Source organism: Meriones unguiculatus, chromosome 2 (genome assembly GCF_030254825.1).
Source record: "Meriones unguiculatus strain TT.TT164.6M chromosome 2, Bangor_MerUng_6.1, whole genome shotgun sequence".
NCBI lineage: Eukaryota > Metazoa > Chordata > Mammalia > Rodentia > Muridae > Meriones > Meriones unguiculatus.
This window is the reverse complement of record NC_083350.1, coordinates 55,452,574-55,480,349: the sequence shown is the minus strand read 5'-3', so window position 1 is coordinate 55,480,349 and position 27,776 is coordinate 55,452,574. Positions and strand designations below refer to the sequence as shown.

General features: G+C 46.2%; 1 protein-coding gene across 1 annotated transcript in view; it reads right to left on the bottom strand.

Moving 5' to 3' along the window:
• Positions 1–27,087, bottom strand: part of Myo7b (myosin VIIB) — a 78,783-nt gene extending 51,696 nt beyond the window's left edge. Inside the window, exons 1-6 of the mRNA XM_021643396.2 lie at positions 26,959–27,087; positions 13,270–13,311; positions 7,194–7,307; positions 6,153–6,305; positions 4,513–4,697; positions 1,690–1,811 (exon numbers count right to left, since the gene is read on the bottom strand). Of these exons, the coding sequence (XP_021499071.2) occupies positions 1,690–1,811; positions 4,513–4,697; positions 6,153–6,305; positions 7,194–7,307; positions 13,270–13,287 (592 nt within the window). The 5' untranslated portion in view covers positions 13,288–13,311; positions 26,959–27,087. The remainder of the gene's footprint in view (positions 1–1,689; positions 1,812–4,512; positions 4,698–6,152; positions 6,306–7,193; positions 7,308–13,269; positions 13,312–26,958) is intronic.
• Between the last annotated feature and the right edge of the window lie 689 nt (positions 27,088–27,776).

Sequence of the window (27,776 nt, the reverse complement as noted above, 5' to 3'; positions counted from 1 at the left end):
CACGTCCTCCCCCCACCCCCACGTTTACACCATGCACACGAACTCAAACCGAACTGCCACTAAATCTGTTTTCAAAGACAGGCTGGCCTCAATGTCACAGTCTTTCTAACTCTAAACCCCTTACGGTCTAGCAAGATGGTTCAGCAGACGAAGGTGCTTGCAACCAAGCCTGATGGCCTTCGTTTGATCCAAGGGACTGGCATGGGGGGCGGGGGGGAGTGACACCAGCAAGTTGCCCTCTGACTTCCACAAGTGCACTGTGGCACCTGCGTGTGCACACATAAATGAACATATTATTGCAAGCACGAGGGCTTACATTTGGGTCCCCAGAACTCATGTAAAATGCTGGGCCTGCTGGCACATGCTATAATCCCGAGGCAATCGCTGGGGCCTGCTGGTCAACCAGCCTAGCCCACTTGGTGAAGATGCAAGTCAGCGTCTCAAACAAAAGGTGGAATGCACCTAAGGTTGACTTCTGACCTTCATATACTTACACATACATGTACATTTGTACATATACATGTTCATACCTCCATAAGATAAAAAACAAAAACTGTAGAAATGGGGGAAGAGAAATGAACTATATCCAGCAGCTACCTGAGGCCAAGGTAACACGTGTCTGGGCCATCCCTGCCAGGGACTGCACCCAAGGAAAGGGCACCGACACCTAATGTAACTCCTCTAAGGGGGAGTTTGATCCAGAGCCTGTCCTTAGGGTGGCCTTGTGAGCACACTGCAGGGCCTCTCGCTGTAAACACACAGTGACTGTAGGACACTAACCCTGGCACAAGGCTTCCGGCTTGACCCCCTCCTCACCCTCCTTCCTCTCTTCTCTTCCCCAACTCTCCAGTCAGCATTAGAGCCCGAATCCTTGCTCTGTCTACTCCTGCCTTTCCCTTTTTGTCTTCTCTATGGTTCCCCGTTGCAGCCGTAATGGTCTGTGGCCCAGAAACAACTTCCCAGGGACCCGAAAACACACAGACATTTCTAGAAAACTGGCTTGATCTTGAAATCCTATTTTTAAAGCAATACTGTACCCCCGCCCACCCCACCCCCGTGGTGTGTACGTGTGTGTGTGTGTGTGTGTGTGTGTGTGTGTGCGCGCACGCGCGCCTGAAGGCCAGAGATCAACCTCAGGTGTCATTCTTTATCCACCTTGGACTTTTGAGAGAGGGTCTCTCTCTCACTGGGATCTGAAGCTCACCAATCAGGCTGGGCTGGCCATTGAGCCCCAGGAATTTACTTGCATCTAATTCTCTCATGCTAGGATTACAAGTGCCACCACATCTGGTTTTATGTCTGTGCCGAGGATTGAATTTGGGTCCTCATGCTTATATGGCAAACATTTTGCCAGCTAAGCCATCTCTATAGCCTATCTTTTTGGTTTTACTGAGGTAGTGTTTTGCTATACAGCTCAGGCCTTAAATTCAAGGTCCCTGTGCCTTGGCCTCCCCAGAGCTAGGACTGCAGGTACGTGCTGCTGTTTCTGGCTGGAACGCTCTGTGTATCTGGTGGCAAACACTCATCGTGGAAGTTTATAGTTGTCATCTGTCCTCTTCATGCTGCCTGGGACCACACACTCCTGTTCGCCCCACCCTTGTTTGAAGGTCATAACTTGTGTCATGGCTGTCATGGCTATCACATGTGGAGAGAGTCGTTCCTGTCCAAGTCCTCAGGATCATAGCTTACCTTCCAGGATGGGGTTAGCCTCCAGGACCTGCTGCTCAATCCACGAGTGCTGGCCGCTGACTGTAGCCAGGAACTGAAGGATGAGCTTGGTGGTCTCAGTCTTCCCAGCCCCAGACTCGCCACTGCCAGAGAGTGCAGGCAGATGAGGCCGCAGACAGACACCACTACCTAGAGCCTCTCCACTCGATATAAATGACCTCCCTGCTCCACCCCACCCCTCCCCCACCTCCCCACCCCCCAGGTCCACACCTGGGCCATGCCCCTTTCCCATGAAGAAATTCCATACTGCATTTGAGCATCTCAGACTATCTGTGATACAGGTATGCCCAACTAGTGGCTTTGTGGGGCTCATGTGCTCCGGGATAACCATAACATAGCTCAGTACATTTGTAGAAGACAAAGTCGAAAAGCCGAACACCCCTGAGTTGTCATTGCGTTGTCTCTTCTTTCCTGCTAGGCTGAAAGACTCTCACTATGATCTGGGTTGTTCCAGGGCTCCCTGACAGAACAAGTAAGGTAACCCGGTGTCTTTGGGATGAAATGTGGCCGCCCAGGCCAGTGGCATCTGTCACCTGGATAGAAATCCAGGATTCCAGGTTGCCTGAGCTAGACCCAGTCAGAATCTGTGTTCTTATGTATGGAGCTCCCTGTGGTGGTTAGTTCTGTCAGCTTGACAGGCTCTGAGTCACCAACGGCACAGCCTCTGGACACGCCTGTGAGATTGTCTCGATTGCGTTACTTGAGGGGGGAAGACCCACCCTATATACAGCTGGCACCTACCCATAGGCTGGCACCCTGGACGGAATAAAAAGGACCGATCAAGCTGGGCACTAGCATTCACCTCTGTCTGCGTCCTGACTGAGGGTGCAGTGTGACCAGCGCCTCACACCCTCGTCTCGGTGCCTTCCCCACCAGGAAGAGCCTGTGAGTCTTTTCTTCCTTCAGTGCTCTGCTGGGTGTCTGCTAGCAGCTGGCAATTGCCAACCATCCTGGAGAGCCAGCTGCTTGCTATGTGGCTTCAATATTCAACCCAAACTCATGCTGAACTGGGCATGGTGCCATACCTTTAATTCTAGCACTCAGGAGGCAGAGAAAGACTGATATCTGTGAGTTCAAGGCCAGCCTGGTCTACACAGCAAGTTCCAGACCAGCCAGAGCTGTGAAAGACATAGCTCTCAAAAACGTAGTAAGACCCAGTCTCAAAATGAAACCAAAACAAACAAAAAGGAAATTTATGGAAAAAAAAAAATACTGTCCTGGTGGTGGTGGCCCATGCCTTTAATTGCAGCACGGAGAAGGCAGGCAGATAGATATCTGAGTTCGAGGCCAGCCTGATCTACATAGTGAGTTCCAGGACAGCCAGGGCTACACAGAGAAATCCTATCTCAAAACAAACAAACCCCCCCCCCAAAAAAAAAAAAGAAAAGAAAAGAAAGAAGTGAGACAGAGGCTCACTATATTGCTTAAACTAATCTTGAGCTCATGGCCTCACAGATCCTTTCACCTCCCCTTCCTAAGTAGCTGGGACCAGAGATGTGCACCACAGATCAGTGAGCTCATATTGACATGTAAGTGCCATTGTAATCATATTAGAGGTAGGATTTCAGGCTAGAGTCCTGCTTAGGGCTAAAGCGCTTGCTTGGCATGCATGCCTTTGACTACCAGCACTGAGGTGAGGCTCGGGGAGCTAAGCCTTTCAGGAGGTGACTAAGAAGCCAGGCATGAATGGACGTGGTAGCGCACACACCTTTAACTCTAGGTAGAGACAGGCAGATTGTTTTGAGTTCAAACCGGACCATTTTATATATCAAGTTCCAGGCCAGTCTGGGCTACATAGGAAGACCCTGTTTTAAAAGAAATGGAGAGAGAGACAGAGAAAGAGAGAATAAGAAAAGAGGATGAAGATGTAGCTCAGGAGGTCAGGCACTTGCCTAGCACTCACAAAGTTTTGGTTTCTGTCTCCAGCATGGCTTAAACAAACATGCTTCATGCCTACAATCCCAACACTTAAGATGACAGAGAGAGGTAGGAGGATCAGAAGTACAAAGCCATCCTCGGATACATGAAAAATTTGAGGTCACCCTGAACATAATACTCTGTCTCTGTCATTTTTATTTTTGAGACAGGGTTTCGTGCAACCCAGGCTGGCCTAAATTTTGCTCTATATCCGAGGGGGAACTTGAACTTTCTGATTCTCATGCCTTCACCTTCTGAGTGCTGGGATTACACATGTGCACAACCACACCCAGTTCACCCATTGCTTCACGCAGTAGGCAAACACCCTAGCAACTAAGCTGCCTCTCTAACCTGGGGTGCAAAAGTATCTCGAATGAATGAATAAACAAACCCACGAATAAGTGAATGATGATTTCAATGCCAAGTTAGAGGCTCTGAAACCAAATTCTGACTCCGCCTATTTTCCCTCAGCGGGAGGAAGGTGTGTGGTCAGGGAGGCTAGGCTCTGACAGGCAGGAAAGCAGAGCCGGGTTTGGGATTAGAGGGGAACATGTCCCTCCCACCCCTCAGAGACCTCAGAGTATGGAGGACACATCTTCAGAAAACATATCCTCAGGGTGTGGGAAACATGTCCTTGGGATGGGGAGGGACACGTCCTTGGGGTGTGGAGGACATGTTCTTGAGGCCTGAGGGGCATGCCATTGAGAGAGGGGGGCAGTAGGAGCCGTTCAGGGCAAACACCGCTGCTAAGAACGGTGGTTGAGAAGAGCCCCCTTAAGGCGAGGCGTATCCATTTCTTTGTGAGATCCTCTGGGGCTCGGAGGCGATAGCTGACCACCTGGCCAGGGAACGGGGCCTGAGCCTCACCTGATGACGCAGCACTGGTCCCTCTTGTTCTTCTTCATGTTGAAGTAGCAGCTGTTGGCCACGGCAAAGACGTGGGGAGGCAGCTCCCCCATGTGGTGGCTGTAGTAGAGCTGTACCTGCTCCAGGGTGTACAGGGGCAGCATCTGGAACGGGTTCACAGCCACCAGGATGGAGCCGGTGTAGGTCTGGGGAAGGGAGCAGGTGGTAAGCAACCCGATCCAGGTGCCGCCAACCCGCTGGGCCTCTCAGCCTTGACTACAACACCCCGGGAGCTGCTCTCAGCTGCTCGGCTACTCTCTCTGGGAAGACGGAGAACCCCCTGGCACTGTGAACTTCTGCGAGCTTGTTCCTGGTCCCACTGAATGTGCGGTGCCCTGCCTAGTTTTAGAAAGGGCTCAATAAAAATGGGTTGAGTATGTAAGTGAGTGTTTACCTGCCACTTTTTAAAGGTCTCTGTGAAGGCGGGGTGACATCTGCTGCTCCCAGCTAAGCCCAATCACCTGGTCTATGTACTTTTGGCCCAGGATATAGCCTGCTATTGAACGTCCTACCCAGCTGGAACCTCCCCCTACTCAGCACAGCTGCCCCTGTGGAGGTGAGACCAGAGATCCCCCACAATAGGCCACTGAGGTCCTTGCTGAGGACCCTGTAAAAGACCCCTGCAGGATTCAGGAGGGAGGAGCCCTAAAAGTAAATTCCTCGGAGCTCTGACATACCCAGGAGCCAGAGAAGAAACGGCCTGCCCCTGCTACCCCTCCCCAAAGCCCCCTCTTCCTCTAAACACCCCCTCTTGTTCCCCAGTTTTCTCTCAGGCTGGCCAGACTGCCTGATCAGACCAGTCAGAAGTCCCAGGCAGTAACTGTCCAGGTCATATCCGCCTGGACAGATTCCCCGAGCCCCTCCCCCACAGAGACACTGATACCAAGTCTATAAACCCATGTCAGGCTTTTGGAGAACTGGGATGAGGGCTGGGACCGGCCTCCACCTGCTGGCAGGTTTGAAAAAGGACCTTGTGTCTCTCTAGAAGCTCTCCTCAACCTGTGGAAGGGACCATGGATTTGGGCTATCACAAGACTCTATTTCAAGTGGGTAAGGGGGCACTGTCTCTACAACATGTCCAAGGAGGACTGAGAGCTTAGCCACCCACCATCTTCCAATACCCACCCGGCTGTCAGAGCAGGGCTGCTCAGCGCAGAGAGGGAAGTGCAGACTCAGCGGGTGCTTACAGAAGGGCAACACTTATTGGGCGTCTACCTGCCATCTTTCTGCACGAGCCACCCAGAGCATGATGTTCCCAGCTCTACTTTTTTTTTTAACATGCAGTCCAGGCTGGTCTCAAAATCATGTAGCTGGAGATGACCTTGAATTTCTGATGCTCCCGCCACCGTGTCCCTAGAATTATAGGTGTGCATGACTATGCCCAGTTTATGTGGTTAGGAACCCAACCCAAGGCTTCGTGCACTCTAGGTGGGCACCAGCGGACCTACGTCTATCTCCAGCGTGCTTCTGTTTCTCTGGATTGGTAGCAGAGACTGAGAAAGCCTCCATGTCTGGACCACCCCACTGGGTAAGGATAAGGGGAGCTGTGCTGAGCTCCGGGCCCCTCAGCTTCCTCGAGGACATGGCACCAGTGAACTCACATAGATCTTGTGCTGCTGGTATCGAATCAGGAGGTTGTGTACCACACCTGCCTCGTTCAGGTCCCCGAGGCGGATCATGTCATCCACTCCTTGGACTGAGTTGGGGTGCATGGGCCTGAGGGCGCTGAGGTCTTCTGCATAGATCCAGTGTTCCTGTAATGACAGGCACCAACTCTCCACATACGTCTGCCCTCAACACCCCTCTCTTTCGTATTCTCAGGTCTGAGATGACTCTCTGGCCACGACTGATCTCGGTTTGGGTCAAGGGATCCATCTGTGGCTCTGTGCAGCACCTGTCTAAGGGATTGGGGTCTGTGTGGTTCCTGGGGTTGGGCTGAGCTTCAGATAGAAATGTAGGAGGCAGAAGCTGGGAGTCTACTTTAGCGTCGGGTTGCAGATAGAGGCCTAGGGAGTTCTTGGAGCAGAACAGTGCAAGTAATCATGGTTTTAAAATTCCACAGTGCTACTCAAGTAAAAGGAACACTGTCATTATTTTATTGGCTTCCTAGCATTGGAGATCCTAGGCACAGTCAGAGCCTTCTCTTTGTAGGTCACATGTCTGCATGATTCTCTCTAGAGCCTCTGGGGACAGGAAAGTTAGCTTAGAGAGGAGTTAGTGACCAGCTAGATGCGTGCCCCCTCACTGTCCTTGACTGTCCCTGTCTCGTTCAGATGGGTGAGCTTCTAACTGTACCACTCTGAGCTGTCTGCTTCTAATCTGGACACTTTTGTCTCCTGCTCTTTCTCCTCCTCCTTTCACCTCTCTCACCAAGCGTCGCTCTTGCCTCTTTCCCTCTGCACATCAGCTTTTGGACCTCCATCATCCCTGCCTCATCCCATCGCCTCACTCCTTCTTACACCCCTAATAGTTCTCAGTTGTTGTCCTCAAAAACGTTTCCAAGACAAATATGTCCTTTCAACAGGGCAGGACTCCATCGTGGTCTATCCTGCCCAGGGGATAAATGGATTTCCTGGATGGTGTTGGTGAGCAAGTGCCTGAGGCCCAGAGGGAGGGATTTAGGGATACCAATCGATACCAACCTTGCCCTCATCATCCTCAATCAAGATCTTCCCCACTTTTGTTTCTTTGACAACGCCCCCGATGGACACCCCAGCCTTGCTGGTGGAGGGAGGGTCCAGCCACACATGGTCACCCTAGAGTGCAGAGAAGAGATAGTGGTCTGAGTCCGATTCTTCCTTCCTTTTCCCACCAGAGACTTACCTGTCATGGAACTGCCACCTGCAAGCCCCCAGGGGTCAGAAGTTCTCCCCATCTCTTTGTCCTCTCCCTCAGCTGTTCTCATACGACCCCTCACTGCCAATCAAGCTTCCCAGTGTCCAGTCTGTCTAGAACATGAACTCAGCAGGGCCAGGGCTCAGCCTTCTCCATAACATCTCTTACTAAGAGGGGGAAAAAAATGGTCAAAGGAAACAAATGACATCTAAACTTTGTCCCAGATCATGGAAGGCAGTGAGGCAGGATGGTTAACAAAAGACTCCTTCTCACACTTGAAAAATGGAGTGCTCGGAGATGTCTTCAATACCTGGCATCTATTTTTGTTTTTTTAAAGCCGGGCATGGTGGTGTATGCTTGTAATCCCAGGGCTGGGGGAGTGGGAATAGGAGGCTCCATGGGGTTCACAGGAGTTAAGAAATCTTCACAGTACCCCAGCCAACGCTCGGGAAAATGCGAGCTGAAAACGTATTCATCAGGTTCTTTTGCTAGCCTGCCATATCACACTGATACCATCCCATCACTCTCGCCACAGAAACCCCCGGGTGATTTAAGAAACCTCAGTGTAACAGAAATGATTCCCAAGGGGCCGGCATAGGAAGGTGTTGTGTGGGTGTCCCTTTGTGTTCAGGGTTGGGGTTAGGGTTAGTGTGTGTGTGTGTGTACAAATATGTGGAGGAGGTCAGGGACCAAAGCCACATGTCTTCCTCAGTTGATTTCTGTCTTATTTATTTTATCTGAGAATATTGAATTTGATGCTCACTGACTTAGATAGACTGGCTTAGCCAGCAAGTAGGGATTGTCCTACTTCTGCCTTCTAAGGGCTGGGATTATAGTCACACCACTAACCCTGGCTTTTTGACAAGGGCTCCACTGTTTGGAACTCATGTCCTCCTGTTTCCTCAGCAAGCACTTTGCCAATTGAGCCATTTCCCCTCCCCTACATAGGAAGGTACTGGTAGTGAAAAGGAGGAAATGAACAGCAAAGAAGAAAGACACTGCTAGAATACTGGATGTTGTGAGCAAGTGTTTTAATGCAATTTATAAAATGTACTGACATGCAGGTCAGAGGCAAAAGAGCTCAGGTGTCAGGACACAAGTAAAATGAACAGGACCTGAGCTGCCAGAGACCAGAAAGGAATGAAGGAAACAAAATGATAGGGCAGGAGAGACAGCTCAGCAGTTAGGAGTGCTGGCTGCTCTTGCAGAGGGACAGGGTTTCGTTTCCAGCACCTACATGGCAGCTCACAACCGTCTACAACTCCAGTTCCAGGGTATTTATTACCTTCTTCTGTCCTTGGGAACCAGACATACATGTGGTGTATGTACATACATACAAGCACTCACACACAGATAAATCTTTAAAAAAAAAAGCCAATCATAAAAAGACAAAGACCAAATGACGGTTTATGAAATACATGAATGAGCCAAAATAAAAGGAACAAAAAAAAAAAAAATAGAAAGATGGTTTTTCAAAGGCCAGGAGAGAAGCAATTGATGTTGAATGGGTTTAGAGTCTCAGTTTTTCTAGAGATGTGTTACCCAACAAGGTGGAGATGCTTAACACTAAGCATGATAGAATGGTTACAGTAATAAATTTAATGTTATGCATCTTAGCACAGAGGTTTTAAAGGAAAAGAACAAGTGTGTGTGTGTGTATGTGTGTGTGTGTGTGTGTGTGTGTTTGTGTATAGTGTTTCTTTAATCAGCACAAACATTGTTGAAGAGTCACTGTTATCCCCATAAGTTTTCTCAATTCACCTTGAGAGAACTTGAGTAAACAGTACAAAGAATGAAAGCAGATTCAACCATGATGCATCGTAGTGACATTCCAAAGTCCTTGGGGACAAGGGGAAGATCATAAATAAATTTAGAAAGAGAAAAACAATTCACACAAGAGATCAAGAGTTGGGATGACAGGACAGTATCAAACTTCACAACAGCAATGCCAGACGTCAGAAGACAACCGTGAGTGGCTTCACAATTTTCAGTGGAAGTTATGTCCGAATGACCTCACATGCACATACAATATTAGAACCTGGGAGTTGTTCAGAACATGTGTCCTTTCTGAGAAAGCCACCTCAGGGCATGCCAAGTTCAAACTAGGCAGTAAGTAAATGAAGAAAAGGAAAGATCTTGATCTGGGAGAGAAAATGGATACTGATGAGCTGCTCACCTTGTCTTATTTGTTTATGCTGAGACCCCGACCCAAGGAATGGTGCCACCCACATTCAGTGAACCCGGCCTAGAAAATTCCTCAAAGACACAGGCCTGTCTCTAGATTCTAAACTATACTGGTTATTATTATTATTATTATTATTATTATTATTATTATTATTTTGTCAACTTTATATAAGGTAGTTACCCAAGGACAGAGACCATCACTTTCGGAAGAACTGCCTCCATCAGATTGACCCATGGGCATACCTATGGGGCAATTCTTGATTAATGATGGATGTGGAAGGGCTTAGCCCACTGTGGCAGGTGGTCCTAGGTTGGGTTGTATACAAAAGCAAGCTAAGCAGGCATGGGGAGCAAGCCAGTAAGTAGTAGCATTTCTCCACAGCCTCTGCTTCAGTTCCTGCCTCCGTGTTCCTGAGTTCCTGAGTTCCTCGGTCATGACCTCCCTTGAGGATCTGTAACCTGTAAACCAAACAAACCCTCTCCTCTCCAACATGCTTTTGATCATGACGTTTACCACAGCAACAGGAACACAAACTAAGAGGTAGATCCAATATTAGCCATCGAAGAGAAAATGGACAATTAAAAATTATAGCAAAGGAAATCTCCTGCATACAATCTTAGGCAACATAACATAAGAGCAATTAAGTCAACAGTGGCCACATGCCCAATGGTGGTCCCTTATATGTCCTACTTATAGTAGCTGTCTTTGTTTGTGCAGATACACTTCACTATGTTTACACAACAGAATTGCTAATGATTTCTCAGAAAACTTTGAGGAGGGTGGGTTGAGGTCAGGGGCAATGGTTCGGTGGAGAAGGAGCTTGGAATCCAAGCTTGAGGACTAGAGTTGAGCTCCTGAGCACCTACATAAAAAAGCAGGAGGGCGTGGGAGCCTTCCTGTGATCCAGTGCTCTGGAGGCAGAAACAGGAGATCCCCAGAGCAAGATGACTATCTAGATAGACCAACTGAATCGACACACTTTCAGGTCGAGGTGGTAAGGGATTGAGAAAGACATCCTACATCAACCTTAGGCCTCTGTGTGCATGGGCGCACCCCTACTTGCACGCATGCCTACACATGTGAACATGCTTTACACAGCATGTACGCTACATACACATACATACAGGGGAAAGGGGAATTTGAAGTCCTCTTTGGCTCCATAGAAAGTGTGAGGCCAGCCTGGGTGCCTGCTGGAAACGAGAGTTTAATGAGGGTAAACGAGGATGGATCAGCACTGTAAGCATGCAGTTGGTGGGGCCGGCACTGGGGAAGGTGCCTTTCTTGTGCTGAAGAAAGTCAACAGTGGAGAACACTTAAAAACAAACTTTCAAGCAGCACCATAAGATCTCTAGAGAGGTGGAAAAGAAAATCAAAACCAACAGGATTCACTAGTGCAGTGGTTCTCAGCCTTCCTAACGCTGTGACCCTTTAATACAGTTGTGGTGACCTCCAATCATGAAACTATCTTTGTTGCTACTTCATAGCTGTAATTTTGCTTCAGCTATAAATTATCTGTGTTTTCTGATGGGGGTCATTCACCCTCCAAGGGGGTCTTGACTGCTGCATTAAAAGCTTAAGCAACCTACAGAGACCAGAGGGCTGAGCCTCTAAACTTTCTGCCTATATAACTTGGTGTGCATGTGTTCCTGCATGTATGCATGTATGTGTACATGCATATCCATGATTGAGCATGGAAAAGCAAGAGGACAGCCTCAACTGTCATTCCTCAGGATTTTTTTTTTTTTGAGACAAGGTCTTTTACTTGACTGAAGCTCTCCAGCTAGGCTAGGTTAGCTGGTTAGAGAGCCCTAGGATCCATTTATTTTATTTTATTTTATTTTTTATTTTTGCAAGGCAAGGGCTTTACTAACTGAGCTGTCTATCTTTCAAGTCCTTACCTATAGAACTCTATACAATAGAGTATTCCCAGTCCATGACAAGGGATGAGGTGTCAGCCAATGAGAACAGAAAGAACAAAAGACCAGAGTGTGTAGTCTGCAGGGAGAGGGATGGTTGACTTGCCACTTGGCCAAACCTCTCTATTGAATAAGCAGGCAGCAGAAAGCATCGTGTTCAAGAGTTTGTAGAAGAGCAGATAGTAGTAGCAGCTGGAAAATAGTTAGACCACACCTGCATGTCAGGTCCAAATGAAAATTCCGCCAACTCCAAAAGGCAGGCCAAATATCCAGAGATGAGCTCACACTGGACTCCAGGGGGATTTGTGGGTTAGATAAAAGCCAACATTCCTCAGGAACTTGGGAAGCCAGTTCCCATCTGCCAAAAGGAGTCATTTTCCTTACTTCTGGCAGAAGAGTATGGCTCCATTGACATATACCTGTACTGGCATATCAAAGAACAAGAGGACTCCAGGCTTCCTCAGTATCACAAGTACTTGTTCTACATTTCAAAGTCCATGCTAGCATCCTAGCCCTTCTCACCTCTCCAGGCTTCCCTCCTTCCTTGTTCTCTTTACAAGGTTCCCCCACTGCTGCTGCATACTCAAGCATTCTCCCTCTACTTTCATCTCTGGTCATCCTCCCTTCTCTCACAGATCGCCCTGGTGATGGCCAGTCTGCCGGCCATGTTCAGTTTCCTTCTTTCTCTCAGCCCTGGACTTCTCCAGACGCCCCTAGCTGTTCTCTCCCTCATACCTACGATAAAAACCTTCACCATGTCATGTCAGCCGTTGCTTTACTTCATCCCCTTGCATACACTGGGCACACCCAAAGAACTCTGTGCCCTGCCACAGAAAGGCTTGCACATCCGCATTCATTATTCCTGTATTTATAATAGCTTAGAAATGGAATCAGCCTATGTGAGAAATGCTTGTGGCTTGTTGTTTGTTTGCTGTTTTTCTATCAGCCAGACAAGGTCTCTTATTTCCTGAGCTTCCCCCTTCTCCTTTTCGCAAATTCACCAACTGAGTCAGACTGTGAAAATGAGTTCCCACTGATGGGATGAGCTGCAGTTGATCATTTAGGTTAGGGATAAAAGGTAGAAGCCATTTTGGTGAGTGTCTTCACAAGCCTGGTTTGGGTTAGTCTGGTGCATCCCCATTCCTGGCCATTGTGTGTGAGTGTATGTATGCATGTATACATGTGCGGTGACATGTGAATGTATGTGTGTATGTATACATGTGGAGGCCAGAGAACAGTCTCTGCTACTCTTCCTCAGGTGCTGTCCACTGTGTTTTTAGAGCTAAGATCTCTCATAGACTGGTACTGACCTACTCAATGAGGCTGGCTGACAACTGAGCCTCAGAGCTAGGATTAGAAGCAAATACTGAGCATGCCTGGCCCTTCCTTCCTTCCTTCCTTCCTTCCTTCCTTCCTTCCTTCCTTCCTTCCTTCCTTTTCTTTTCTTTTCTTTTTTTTTTTAGGGTGAGCTCTTAGATACCAAACTCAGGTACTCATGTTTACAAGGCATGGACTTTACTGACTGAGCTGTCTCCCCATCCCAAAAACCCCTCTTTTTAAGACCCTGAATTTAAGTGAGGATTTTCCATGCACAAGTGACCACTTTGCAGAGGCCCAACTCTGAGCCACACTGGCTTTCTTCCAATAGTAGAAGCCTTCCTAGACCTCATCTGTCACCCCTTGTCTCTGGGTTTGCCTTCTGGGGTTCCTGTGACTCTCTTCTTTCCTTGAAACTGATTGGACTCAGCCTTGGGAAAGGTCCACAGCAGGTGCTGTTCTTACCAGCCGGAACACCGACATCCCAGGTCAGCAGCTCCCCAGAGCCTGTAAGAGAAAATGCAGAATGTCAGCCTCATGGCCTGTCAGCGTGGAGCCCCTGAAGAACGGGGGCTCTGAGAGTTGCCAGCCTGTCCCCAACTGTCTTGACTGGAGCTAGGCTCCAGAAACAGCTCTGAATAGCTGGATGGCTGAGCCACATTCCCAGCCTGTGGGTGAAGAGTCAATTCTTGTCCTCCTCATTCTACCTCCCCTTTAGAGAACACCCGGCCCTTGGCTTTGGGCTCCGTTCAGGGAGTAGGGCAGTGCTCTGTCATTCACAGCCCAAGTTCCACCTCCAAAGAACGGGATTACAGACGGACAGCCACACACTAACAGTATTTACATGGGTGCTTGCATCCGGATTCCAGTTGTCATATTTGTATAGCACTTTACCCAATTAGCCATTTCTTTAGTACCCACTCTGCTTTTTAAGACAAGGTCTCTCACTGGGACTTGGGACTCACGAAGTAGTCTCACTTGTCTAAGCAGTGAGCCCTAAGGATCCCCCTTTTTTCCAGTTTTGGATTACAAGCATGTGCCACCAGCATGTGCCGCCATGACCATGTAATCCAGAATTTTAACTCATCCTATATGCATGGAAAGCAGTCATCACCACATATTCTAAGAGGGACTTGGCTACACACAGGCTGTTTACTTGCTGTGGTTTGAATAAGAATGGCCCCATAGGCTCATATATTTGAATGAGTTCTACTTCACCAGGAAGTAGAACTCTTGGATAGGATTAGAAGGATTAGGAGGTGTGGCTTTACTGGAGTAGGTGTGGTGTTGTTGTAGGAAGTATGTCACTGGATGTGGGCTTTGAGGTTTCAAAAGCCAACGCTAGGCCCAGTTCATTCTCTCTCTGCTTACAGATCAGGCTGTAGCTTTAAACTACTTCTAGAGCACCATGCCTGTCTACTGCCATGCTCCCTGCCATGATGATAGTGGACTAAGCCTCTGAAAATGTAAGCTATTCCTCTCCCCCCTCCTCTGGTTAAATGCCATCTCTTGTAATAGTCTCTATGGTCATGGGGTCTCCCCACAGCAATAGAAAACTGACTAATAGGGTACTTGATATAAAAGCTTTTAATCAATATCTCATTATATAGCTCAGAACGGTCTTGAGCCCGCAGTTTTCCAGCTGGGGTTACAGACCTGGCCGGTTGATTTTTGCTTATATCTCAAAAAAGGAAAAGTCACTTTCATTAGTGAACAGTGTAACTAGGAATTAAGCCCAAATCAACCACATTCCAAACCTGCCCAGCTTCTGGCTGCTCTCAAGTGTGATAGGAACAGTCAGAAGAGAAAACTCATGTGCGCAGTCTTCCCACTCATGGTGATGCCCTTCCTGTTATTCCGACCTGAGCGCCATTTTCTTTCCTTTTCTGATATGATAGCAGTGTGAGTCTGTTGAAAAATATTTGATCCCATCGTGAACCCCCCAATTGTGAACTGTAAAACCCTGTTTCTTGTTTGGTGTGGTTGAGCCTATCACACATCTTAATCCTAGAACTATTTATTGTAAACAGGTGATTATGGTGTGGTTCACCCAGCCCTGGCACACACACACATCCAAGAGCTTTCTGTACACAGGATTTAATAATGTTAACCCTAGGTCCAGAGGTAGAGAGAGAAACCAGGGATGAAAGAGTAGGAGGGACTCCAAGTTGTATTTGAGACAGTGTGGAGAAAAAGAAGGAGCTTTTAGCTTAAGTTCTGGCTTTAGCTTAGGCTTCAGCGCCTCAGCTCCCTGGCTTTTGGGGCTTTGAGCTAGCAAGCCTTCGGCTTTGGGTTTTTGGCCTTTTCCTCCTGGGCTGTCCATTTGTACTCGTGAGCCTTTTGGGATTTTTCCACCCAGACCTGAGCTAAGAAGGAAGGTCAGCTGGGTACTTTCTTTGCCTCTCTGAGCTAGCAGGTTTTCACCCCAGCATCTGGCTCCTGAGTCTTTATTGGTAAAATAGAACAATTGGGGTTTATTTTCTTTCTTTCTTTCTTTCTTTCTTTCTTTCTTTCTTTCTTTCTTTCTTTCTTTCTTTCACAACATGAGTCAGTTGCTGAATCTGTGGTATTCATTTTCCCTTTGCTCGCTTCTAGCACAGGCCCAGACCAGAAGGGACACAGTCAACAGCTATCTACTGAAAGGACATGGAAAACATCTGGAAATAGTGTTGTTACAATAAAGGCTTATATGGTTGGGTGAGGATGCCCAGTTGTGGGTGTCTCTGAGAACAGATGGCATCAATTATTCTACAGAGAGAACTTGGGAGTGCTGAGACTCTCCCAAGCTTGACACATGTGTGCTCATATATGTGTAGGTACATATGCACATGTGTGCAAATGTGTGATGAAGGGTTGTTTAGTCATTACCTCCAAAATAAAGCATAATCTTGGAGGCAAGCTCATTGAGATGTAGGTTGGTCTAAAGGGAGATGAAACATTCCATCATCCGTCTTGTAGGGAAGACTGCTAAAACAGGAAGCCATCAACTCAATAGCCTCATGAAGTCCTTGAGACTCATCAGATTTGCTAGACCCCACCAGATTATATAAGCAGTAAGGACTGCTAAGAGATAGTTTCAGACCAACCGAGATGCTTAAAGCAGGCTTGAACCGCCCAGAAAGGGCAGAGACCAATCCAGCTGCCTGGAAGAGGTCCAGATCATAGGACTAGGAGAGACGATTTGGTCAATAAGAACATGGGTTTCTTTTCTAAAGGACCTGGGTTCATTTCCCAGTATCCATATGGTGGCTCAGAACTATTTGTGCTTTTAGCCCCAGGGAATTCAGTCCCTTCTTCTGGCCTGAACACTCTATGCATAGGGTGCACAGACAAACATTCAAGCAAACATTAATATACATGAAATAAATATAAATAAAATATAAAATTAAAAAGAAAGATAAATGGAAAGGAAGGAAGGGAAAGAGAGAGAGAGAGAGAGGAAGAGAAAGAAAAACAAAGAGGCTCAGATTGATTGAGCTGCCTGGAAAAGACACTCTAACTTGTCCCCCGGCCTGCAGGCTGCACAGTGAGCCCCAGGTCTCCTGTCTCTGTGCTCTATCACCCATGCTGGGATGGGCTTTGACAGTGCAGCTATCTGAGTTATTTCTGCTCCTGTAAGCAACCCCAGTGAAACCCATTTGTCCTCCAGGTTGGGCTTCAGTGCTATCATTAGTTTGGTTTGTTGTGGGCTCTCTGTCTGGAGTGAGTAAATGTTTGTTCACCTCTTCCCAGCAATCATTTTGCACAACTAGAGGCCAGAGGACAATCTCAGATGTTGTCCCACAGCCACCGCCCATCTTGGGTTTCTTTTGAGACAGAGTCTCTCATTGGGCTGGAACAATTTGGCAAGTAGGTTAGACTGGCTGGTAAGGGAGTGCCAGGGATCCGCTTTGCCAGCACTTACAAGTGCGTGTCAGATTTTCTTTGTGATTTGGAGTTTGGTGGGGAAAATCTGGTTCACATCACAGGCTCTTTACCAACTGAGCTACCTTGCTTGCCAAAGCAAAGAAGGAGAATCTTTTCCCAAATTCCAAAACCTGCCTCTTGTTCCTCCAGCCTCTTCTCTGGGGGTGGGGGGAGGCGAATATAAATGTGTGTCAAAATGCTGAGAAGACATTTCACAAGTCTTAGTTCTCTGAGGGGAGTCTGGGTCTTTCCATCTCACAGAACCCGGAGAGGTGTTGGAAGGAAATAAGACAGAGGAGCATGGCCCTGCCTTGGTCAGTCCTTTTCAACAAAACAAAAACTATCTTTCATAGCTCCTTCCTGCTATTTATTCTGTACATTTTGGCCTATTGATTTTTTTTTTAAGCCATAGGGACTAGTGAGTTAAAGGGTAAAGATCCTTGCCACGAAGTCTGATGACTTGAGTTCAGTCCGTGGAGACTCACATTGTAGAATGAGGGAACTGACTCCTAAAAGTTATTCTCAGACCATCATATGTGGCACCATATGTCCCCTGTGAGATACAATAGACAAACAAACAAACAAATAAAAGAGAGCAGGACTTGAGAGATGACACAGAGATTAAGAACATTGGCTGTTCCTCCAGAGGACCTGAGTTCAATTCCCAGCACCCACATGGCAGCTTACAACTGTCTATGACACCAGTTCCAAGGGATCTAATGCCCTCTTCTGCCCTCCTCGGGCACCAGACATACAGGCGCATACATTCAGGCAGAACAGCCAAACATATAATATTAGAGGAAGAGAGAGAGATCACCCTCAGATTCTGGCTTCACTACTCTGCTTTTCGATCTTCCTCTACATGCTGAGCTAACTCCCAAAGTGACGGGGCTTCAGTGGGCCACATCAATCTTTCTGTCCTCCTACATCAGGACTCCAGCTTTATTAGCTACTGTGGTAGTTTAGAATAGTTGACCAATTCTTTGTCACACTGCTCTGGTTTCAGTATGATTTCAATGGCCCTCATAGGTACCAATGGAAATGCTTGGTCCTCAGACTGGTGGAACCGAGAGGTTCTATGGACCTTTAAGAGATGGGGCAGTGCCCTTAGCTCATGGAGGACAGTGTGCTCTTGAGTGGGAGTATGTGACCCCATCTTACCCATCTAGTCTCTCCTTGCTTCCTGAGTTGAAATATGACAACTTGCATTGACGCTTACCCCTGCCATGATTTGATGCCTTCACCAGAAGTCCAAACTGATGTAGCCTCCCAATCTTGAACTTGAATCTCCAGAACCATGAGCCAAAATTATCTTTGTATGTATTTCATAAGTAGCTATGTTGAGTATTTCATTATAGCCACGGAAAGCTGACTAATAAAAACACAGCTCCTTTTATAAAATCCTTTCATGGAATGGAGACTGGGCCTCTCTACTTGGAGGGTAGATCTAACTATTTGCTTCTAACAAAGAGAATGACTGGGAGTGAGGAGTCCCACTTCTGAGACTTGTTCACAAAGACCCTGTATCAAGGATTCAGAACACTGTCTGCCTGAGAGAGTTGCTAGGAAACCCCGAGACCCACAAAGGGCTGGTGTTGGTGGAGGCTAAGATTGGACAGCCCCTTTCACTGAAGTTTCCACCATGCAGTGGGAATTAGTTCAAGTTAGCTTGAGGTGGTTCGTCCCCAGTCCTTGCTGGCCCCTGGACCAGCAAGCAGCTGTGATGCTGACTCCCATAGTCTTTTACTTTAAAATTGTGCCTAAAGGAATGAGGCAAAAGGAGGGGTATACAAGGTCATTTTATGCTACCTTACAAAGTGCCTGATTCAGGATAGGGACGTTAGGGTCTCCTAGACTTGTCAAAGAGGATTGGCTTTAACCCTGCAGGTGGGATTTCTTCTGAACATCTCTGCCTCTCTGCCCAGAGCAATGCTGTTACCACACAGCTATTAGGCCACATTTCACTGCTCAGTTAGTTCATTTTTCCAGTAGGACTTCTACCAGACTCAGTGGTGGGAGGGTAAAAACACTGGAGGTTAAAGATGTAACTGGGTAGGGCAAGTTCAGCAATGAGACTGGCTTGTGGACAGACCTCATCCCATTGCTTAAGCAGAGCCAACAAAGTCCCCAAGTGTCTTGTCCTGTGCTTGATGTGGCTAAAGAATTCTGTCTGACCTGTGTTTTCTTTCAGTTGCGCATTCTCTTGTGAAACCTCCTCTAGGGCCTAGGGCTACTGGCAGGCTGCTAAGAGTGCTAGGTCCAAAAGCAACATTTCCAGTGGCCATGCCCATCACGAGACCGCAAGGAAGCCTCATTTCTCTGAACTTCTCCATATGTGCCATGAGTGCACCAAAGTCTGTGTGACCATAATACTTCATCTCCTTTAGTCCCTAGATTATTCCATTCATGCATTCTTTAACTCAGCAAATGGTGTTCACACCTGCTGAAGGAAACACATGAGTCGTTCTAGTCTTCCCTCACATCCAAACAGTCGATACGCTTTTTCTTTTGAAACTTAGTGGCTGCCGGCTATATGTTGTTCACAAAAAGCCTACATTAACTATAAAGACACAAGTTTTATTAAGGAGATGAAGTAGGAGTTACTTCACTCACACTCACCAAAGGAAAGCTGAAATGGCCATACAATTTCATAGAGAACATATTTCAAGTAAAAAAAAAAAAAGTGATGAGAAGTGAAAAGAAATGTTACATGATGGTGAGGTATTAAGTTCTCCAAGAAAACACAGTGCTTAGCAGGTATACACCTAACAATGAAGTGCCAAAATACATAAGGCAAAAAAAAAAAAAAAAAAAGACAAAACTCTAAGAAGTAGACAAATTGACCATTACAGTGAGAGACTCCAATGTGACTCTACCAGAAATGAACAGCATCAGCATGCAGAAAGTTAGTAAGGACAATAGACAAACTCAGCACCACCATCAGTCAAATAGGACCCTACAAGTGTACAAACTGTTATATTTGTACACTACTGTGTCCAACAACAGCTAAATATGCGTTCTTTTCAATCTCATGCGGAATATTTGCTAAGAGAGATCACATTCCCTTCCGGGCCATAATGCACACCTTATCAAGTTTAAAGAAGAAAGCCATGTAAGCTAGAAATCCTAGCTCCTCAGCTAGAAATCAATCACAAAAAGATAAATGAACAATTCTAACTTATTTGGAGATTAATAAATATACCTCTAGACACATGAGCCAAAAAGTCCCAAGGAAAAAGTGAATAATATCAGCTAAATACAACTGACCAAAATCTGTGAAGTTTAGAGAAGAAAGAACATATGGGAAATGTAGAACACCAAGAGCGTATATTATGAAAAAAGAAAGATCTGAGACCTGTAACCTAAGCATCCATGTCAGGAAGCTGTGGAAGGAAGAACAATATAACCCTAAAGTAAGAGGAGGAAAGGAATTATTACTATCATCAGCATCATTATTACTATCATTATCATTATTTGTGTTTTTGAGTCAGGGTTTCTCTGTGTAGCTTTGGCTGTTCCAGAAATCACTCTGTAGACTTTGGCTAGCTTTAAACTCAGACATCCACCTGTCCCTGCCTCCCAAGTGCTAAGAAATGATTTTTTTAAAAAGTAGATCAGAAATTGGTACAACAACAGCAAACCAGGAAATCGAAAAAGAAAAATCAATATTACCAGAAGCTGAACCCCCCCCGAAAAAAAAAAAACCTTAATAAGATTAAGAAACACAAATTCCTAGTGTCCACAATGAAAAATGGTGACCCCTGTAATCCCAGATGGAGAGGCTGAGATGGGCAGAACTCTGAAACTTGTTGGTCAACTTGTAGATAAATCTGTGAGCTCCAGGCTTATTAAGGACCTTTATTCAAAAAATAACGTAGAGGGCTGACAAGATGCCTCAGCAGGGTAAAAGCACTTGCTTCACAAATCTGACAGTGTGACTTTCATCTGGAGAAGGCACATAAAAAAAAAATCCAGATTAGGTAACATGCATCTGTAGTCCCAGCAATCCTACAGTCAGACAGGAGGACCACCTGGGAGCTTACAGGCCAGCTAGTGGGGGTATGCAGCACAGCAGAGACAAGAGAGACCCTGCCTCAAAGAGGATAAAGGGGAGCATCAACTCCCGAAGCTGTCTTCTGATCACCACGAGTGTACCACAGAGATATATGCACACAGACACACAGACACACAGACACACAGACACAGACACAGACACACACACACACAGACACACACACACCATACTATACCAATGGAAAAATAAAATAAAATAATTTTAAGTTAAATAATGCAGAAAGTGACTGAGGAAAACACTCAATGTCCAGCTCTGGCCTACGTGGGCATAGCACACACACACATAAAGACACACCACTGTGGCGCTATTCTTCCCCTTAGGGTATGGAGCTTCCCAGGAACACTTGCTTCTTTGAGCTCTTTAAAGCTTCATCCTTCATCTCACCAACCAAGAGGACTTTAAAAGATACAAAATTTGGAAGCTGGAGAGAGAACTCCGCAGTTAAGCCCACACAAGACCCAAGTTCAGTTCCCAGCACCCATAACGGGCTGCGTGTGCATATACCCACACATGGACACATACATACGTGATTAAAAAATAAAACTAAATTTTAAAAGGATGCAAAACCCTCCATACTATACCTCTCTACAATTGATCACCCTAGCTTTGTGACACTCAAGAACATTTACTGGGGCTGTAAAGACGGCTCAGCAGTTAAGAGTTCGAGTTGTTCTTACAGACGACCCAAATTCAGTTCCTAGCACCCATATCAGGCAGCTCACAGCCACCTTTAACTCCACTGCATGAGGTTCCAACTCCCTCTTCCAGCCTCCTCCGGCACCGTGCTGACTCATATGCACAAAACCACACTCAAACACACACGTATACATCTAAACCTAAACAGATATTTTTATTATGACTCCAATTTTTTTCATTGTATCAAAAAGTATTTATTTATCTTTAGAGTTATTATATCATATTGTGTGGTGGTTTGAATAAGAATGTCCCCCATAGACTCACAGATTTGAATGCTTGGTCACCAGACAGTGGCACTTTTAGGAGGTATGGCCTTGTTGGAGCAGATGTGGCTTTGTTGGAGGAAGTGTGTCACTGGGGGTGGGTTTTGAGGTTTCAGATGCTCAAACCTGACGCAGTATGTCTCTTTATTTCTACTGCCTGCATATTCAGATGTAGAACTCTCAGTTACCTCTCTAGAACCATGTCTGCCTGCCTGCCACCATACTTCCCACCAGGATGATAATGCATGGTTTGAACTGTAAGCCAGCACCATTTTTTTTTTAAATAAAAGTTTCTGTAGTCTTAGTGTCTCTTTGCAGCAATAAAACCTTAACTAAGACAGAAGTTGGTACCAGGAGTGGGGTGTTGCTGTCATAGGCCAGGCTGTGTTTATGTTTACGGATCATTTTGGGACTTTGGACTTGAAAAGCAGTTAAACACTTAAAGTGGGGCTTAATGGTCTATACTGGTAGGAACATGAAACACAGTGTTTCTGTGAGTGATTTGAACTATGGGGTCAGGGCTCAAAAGGTTTCTGATGAGAATAATATTGGGATGTGGCCTAGAGATTGATCTTGTGATATTTTGAAGAAAAATATGGCTGCTTTCTCTCTAATAAAAAAAAAAAATGTCTGTGCCTAAATTGAAGAGTTATAGATTAAGAGCTTTGGCAAAGGTTTTCAAACAGCCTCGTATTAACTGTGCTGCTTGGTTATTAGTGGCTATGTTTACACAGATCTATAATGAAAAGGAGCAAGCTGAGCAAGGAAAAATATGAAATGTACAGTTTGAGGAGAAAAAGAGCGCCAGGAAAAAATTTAAAGAAAATCCTGACATAAATTGAATACAGGAAGTAATGACCTCATAGCAAGACCCTTCCTGGCTAAGCTTTCAACTTGTGAAAAGGAATTAAAGAAAAAATTAGAGCCACGGTATAATGGCACACGCCTTTAATTCCAGCACTCTGGAGACCGAGGCAGACAGATTCCTGAGTTCAAGGCCAGCCTGGCCTACAAATCAAGTTCCAGGACAGCCAAGCTTAGTCAGTGAAGGAAACTATGGGAACTTTTGAAGTTGGACTAAATGCAGTTTTGCATCATGATATGGCTACAATTCTACAGGGCAGGGAGTGGAATGTAGTAGTTTGAATAATAATGCCTACATAGACTCATAGATCTGAATCTCCCAGCTTTTTAAAAGACTCTTTAGCATCATAACCTGCCTAGTTTTTTTAGCTTATAGTCTGTCTCATACACCATGCCTACACACAAGATACCCTGAACTTCGTGCAGGCCTTGAAATTGCACATTCCCTCTCTTATTTTTGTGTCTCTATAGTTGATCTGGGTTTGGAGCACACATTTCATGTATGTACACACACACACTCATGTACATATACACACAGACGCTAGTCACATTACATACAGTAGTTTCTGTTTTCTAACTTAGCACTTGGCCCTGTTTTTATCTGGCATTGTATATAGCTCTCCCACAACTGTGTGAGGCTTGAGAACTCACTGTGCAGAACTCACAGAAGCAGCTCACATCATGACTTCTAAATGACTGGATGGATGGATAGATAGATAGATAGATAGATAGATAGATAGATAGATAGATTGAGGTAAGATAGTGAATTAATAAATACATTAGTGGGGGAGTATTAGATAAATAGATAGAGGGGTAGGTGAGTGAATGGATAAGTGGATAGAAAGATAGATAGGTGATAGATGGATAAGATAGATAAGAAGATGATAGAGAGATAGATAGATAGATAGATAGATAGATAGATAGATAGATAGATAGATAGACATATAGACCTGTCCAGAAAGGCAGATGAGGCATTGTCTTGAAGAGAAAACTGTTATGTTTGAAAGTCTCTGCTTTTGGGGAATGTGAGGCCTTAATCCTAGCCCAGTCCCCTTTGTGAACACTGAAAAAAAAATGGAATTGAACACATGAGGCCAGCATCCCAGCTAACTAAAAAAGCCATAATGAGGTGACCATCCTCACGGGGACAGAGTCTGAATGAACTTTTGGCTCTCAAAGCCATCCACAGAATTTTCACACTAGTGTCTCTCCCAGGTGTCACTGAACTTGAGCATGGGGTCAGTAGGAGAGAAATGGGGCTGGGAAGAAATCAAAATGCTGAAGGAGGAGTTGTGGGAGTTATGTGCTGGGGGCTTGTGCCAGAGTTTGTAGGGAGCTTTGTCCAGATTCTCTCACGTAAGCCACAGAACCTGGGCTCTTCTTGGAGACCTCTTGTATTACAGAAGAGGAGACTAAGTGCCCCAAAGAAAATCCAGCATTGACCCTGGCCTGTGTGAAATGTCAGCCTCAAGATTATCAAAGTTTTGCCTGCCAAAGGGGTATGAGTATTCTCTGGGTAGGAAGGACATCTGCTGCTGGGTAAGACATGACTGAGCCAGAGACACTCTCCTGGGTCAGCAGAGATTGCCTGCTCCCCACCGGGCCCCAGTGACTCCAGGGCGTGGGAGTCACTGCCCAAGAAAAGGGAAGGCTGATGTGGGAAGGAAGAGACACAATCCAGGACACTCCAGTATGAGAAAGGATTTAGGCCCAACTGTCATGAATTCCAGACTAACCCAGCCTCTCCAGTGGCCCCAGAGGAAGCCCAGAGAAGGTCACTGTCAATGGTCAGCCAAAGAGAAAGGGCTGCCATAGTCCAAGAAATCAAAAGCTATTATGCTTCTCTCATACAAGCGCAAACTTGTTTCCTTCCTGTCTTCTTTCCTTCCTGACTTTCTGCTTTTTTTCCCATCTTTCTGCCTTTCTTCCTGTCATCCTGCTTTCCTTCCTGTCTTTCTGTTTTCTTATCTATCTATCTATCTATCTATCTATCTATCTATCTATCTATCTACCTACCTACCTGCTTACATATCTGCTTGAGACAGAGCCTCATATAGTAGTCCTCAGACTCATTCTGGATCCAACAATAACATTGAACTTCTGATCTTCTCCCTGTCTCTCAAGGACTGGGATTGCAGGCCTGCATCACCACATCCATTTTACACACTGTGGGAGACTGAACCCAGGGTATAGTTCATACTACCAAACAGCCTACCAACTGGACCACACCCCAGGTGTTGTTGTTACAGAATTTATTAGGGTACAATATTCCTTTCAGTTGCATGATAATTCTATATATATATGTGATATATATATATGTAATATATATGTGTAATGTTTTTATAATCATTCATATTTGGGATAAATGAAGCTTGGCAGCATAAAAAGATTTACCCAAGATCATGCACTGGTGGGGAGCCACAGCCTGTGAGTCCAACAGACAGGGTTCCTGGCAGGGGCACAGGGAAGGGGATGGGACGGGAGGGGCAAGGAAGGGAGGAAGAAGGGAAGAGGGAAGAGGGAAGAGGATGCCGAGAAAGGCCCTGAGATCTCTAGAGGCTGCATAAATGACCTATGGAAGATGGAGACTTGTGGCCCAGGGCTTTGTGCCTGAGACCTTTCCCAGCTCTCTGACCCACTTCCATTCTTTTCTCCCAGCTGCACTACATTTTATTACCTTGATCTTCTCTTCATCTTGCTTTCTTATTTATTTTTAATCCTATTCTGTTAATGGTATGTATGTGAGCTAATACAGCCACTGTTATGCTTCCTCTTTCATTAGGCAGGTGTCTTTGTCTTAATAAATGGTCTCGATCTCTATCATTATCCACGAGTTGTTGTGGAATTTATTAGTTCAAGAGCTGTGGGTACAATAGTCCTTTCTTTACTAATAGTCCAGTTCTTTGTTCTGGGCCACAGACCTGGAAATCTTAGTGGATTCCTTCTAGACTCAGATTAAATTAACAGGATATTACCAGAAAACTTTTATCACAGTTCCTGCTTGAGTGCCTGCTTTGTTCTGGGAGCTAGAGGTAGTTTTGAGGGGTTAAAAAAAGGAACCAATGTGTCAGAGAAGACTGGCTTGCATTAGTATACCTGTTGTCGATTGACCCAAAGTTCTTTTGCTCAGTTTGAGTTAGAAACCATAAGGGGCAAGCAGTACCAAGTGGACAAGCTTTCATCGGGGCTCAAGCATGAGGAAGGACTGGGGAGAGGGCTTGGTCAATAAAGTGCTTAATGAGCCTCGTAGCTTTCTTTCTTTCTTTCTTTCTTTCTTTCTTTCTTTCTTTCTTTCTTTCTTTCTTTCTTTCTTTCTTTCTTTCTTTCTACAATCCTGAGTTCAGAGAGGGCTTGGTCAATAAAGTGCTTAATGAGCCTCGTAGCTTTCTTTCTTTCTTTCTTTCTTTCTTTCTTTCTTTCTTTCTTTCTTTCTTTCTTTCTTTCTTTCTTTCTTTCTTTCTACAATCCTGAACAGAGTTCAGCAGTCTTATGAATTAGAACAAAGTTGACATCCACAGATATAAAATGGACCACGAGTGGAGGCCTAGTAATAGGAAATATATGTACCCAGCTTAGGAGACTTAGAGGGGGGCCCACACACTGCCAGCTACCAAACCCCAGCAGGCCTCTGCTGACTTCTGTCTCCAGTTTCCTCCTCCATAGATGGGGATGGCACACACCAAGCCCAAGGCTGAGGTGCCCACAGTCAAGTATCATTTCCCATCTCTTTTTACCAACACTCAAATCTTGAGAAGGCTCTGATACTAGCGAGTGCCTGTTTTGCCTCAAACCAATGCCCAGGCCTCTCAGAGTTGACTAAACCAGTAGTAACCTGACTCTATAGATCAAGTGGATGATCCCAGGTGGAAGTCAAGATCAGCTTTGATTTTTGCTGAGGTGCCTGGCCCCAGACCTCAGTCTCCTGTCTATAAAAATGGAGACAATATCACCATAGTGTTTTGAGAATACAGTGAGCCTCCTCATATGGCACAACATGGCCTCAGCATGGTACCTGGGCTGTCCTCAGTCCCTTGGATTTCACGGGATGCCTTCCCGCAGTGAGAGGATTAAAGGGGAGGCGGCGGCAGCTACTTCCCCGAGTGGTGCGGCCCTCCTGTAGCCCAGGACTTGACAGCCCGCTTTCACCGTTCTCAGTCTCTCAGAGTAAGCCTACTGCCCAAATCGACCGCCCTATCAACTGCTGGAAGGAAGTTTTGGATCACCCAGGTATGAAGGGGCATCCTCAGCTCTCTACTCCACAGGCCTGCCCAACCCTGTTCCCAGAGCTGAACCTCCAGGCCCACTTCCTGCCTGGAACCCCTCCTTCCATATAACCCAGGGTTCCCTTACCTTGTCAGGATCAGAGTGTAGCGGTCCTATTGACTCCACCCCGGGGCACCCTGAAAGATCCAGGTAGGGAGACAATTTCAGAGCGGCTGGAGGTGTGGGAGAGAAAAGACAGAAGAGGTAGAAGGGCCCCAAGAGGAAGTGGCTGAGCACTGTGGGCATACGTAATTTATTACAGGACTTTGTCCTCTGTCTCAGGAACATCCACTCCCACAGGCCTCCTGCAGCCCCAGCGAGCAGCCTGGAAACTGTCTGCTCTTGAGCGGGGCGGTGGATGATCACTTACCAGAGGCCTCTGTGCCCAACCCCTGGGTGACAATCAACTGACCGTCCAGACAGTTCAGGGTCTCAGAAGAGGCTCCAAGGAAGCCAGGGAGGAACTCTGCTCTTAAGCACCCGTGTACTAGCTAGGGACTAAGATATAGTATAGATATCAGAACCTGAGTGGGCCCCAGAAGCCCAAGCAGCTAGGATAAGCACCCGTCATCAATAGGCCAATTTTTAAAAAGTAATAATCAAAAACAGAAAAAGGAGGTTTATTCATTACCTTAGCCAGTGTTTTATTGCTGTGAAGAGACACCATGACCATGATAATGCTTATAAGGGAAAGTATTTAACGGGGACTAGCTCATTGTCATCATGGCGGGGAGCATGGCAGCGTGCAGGCAGACACGGTGCTGGGGAAACAGCTGAAAGTTCTGCATCTGGATCCGCAGGCACCAGGAAGAGGGAGACCCTGAGCTTGGGATAGGCTTTTTGGAACCTCAAAGCCCACTCCCAGTGACACACTTCTTCCAACAAGGCCACACCTCCTAAAATAG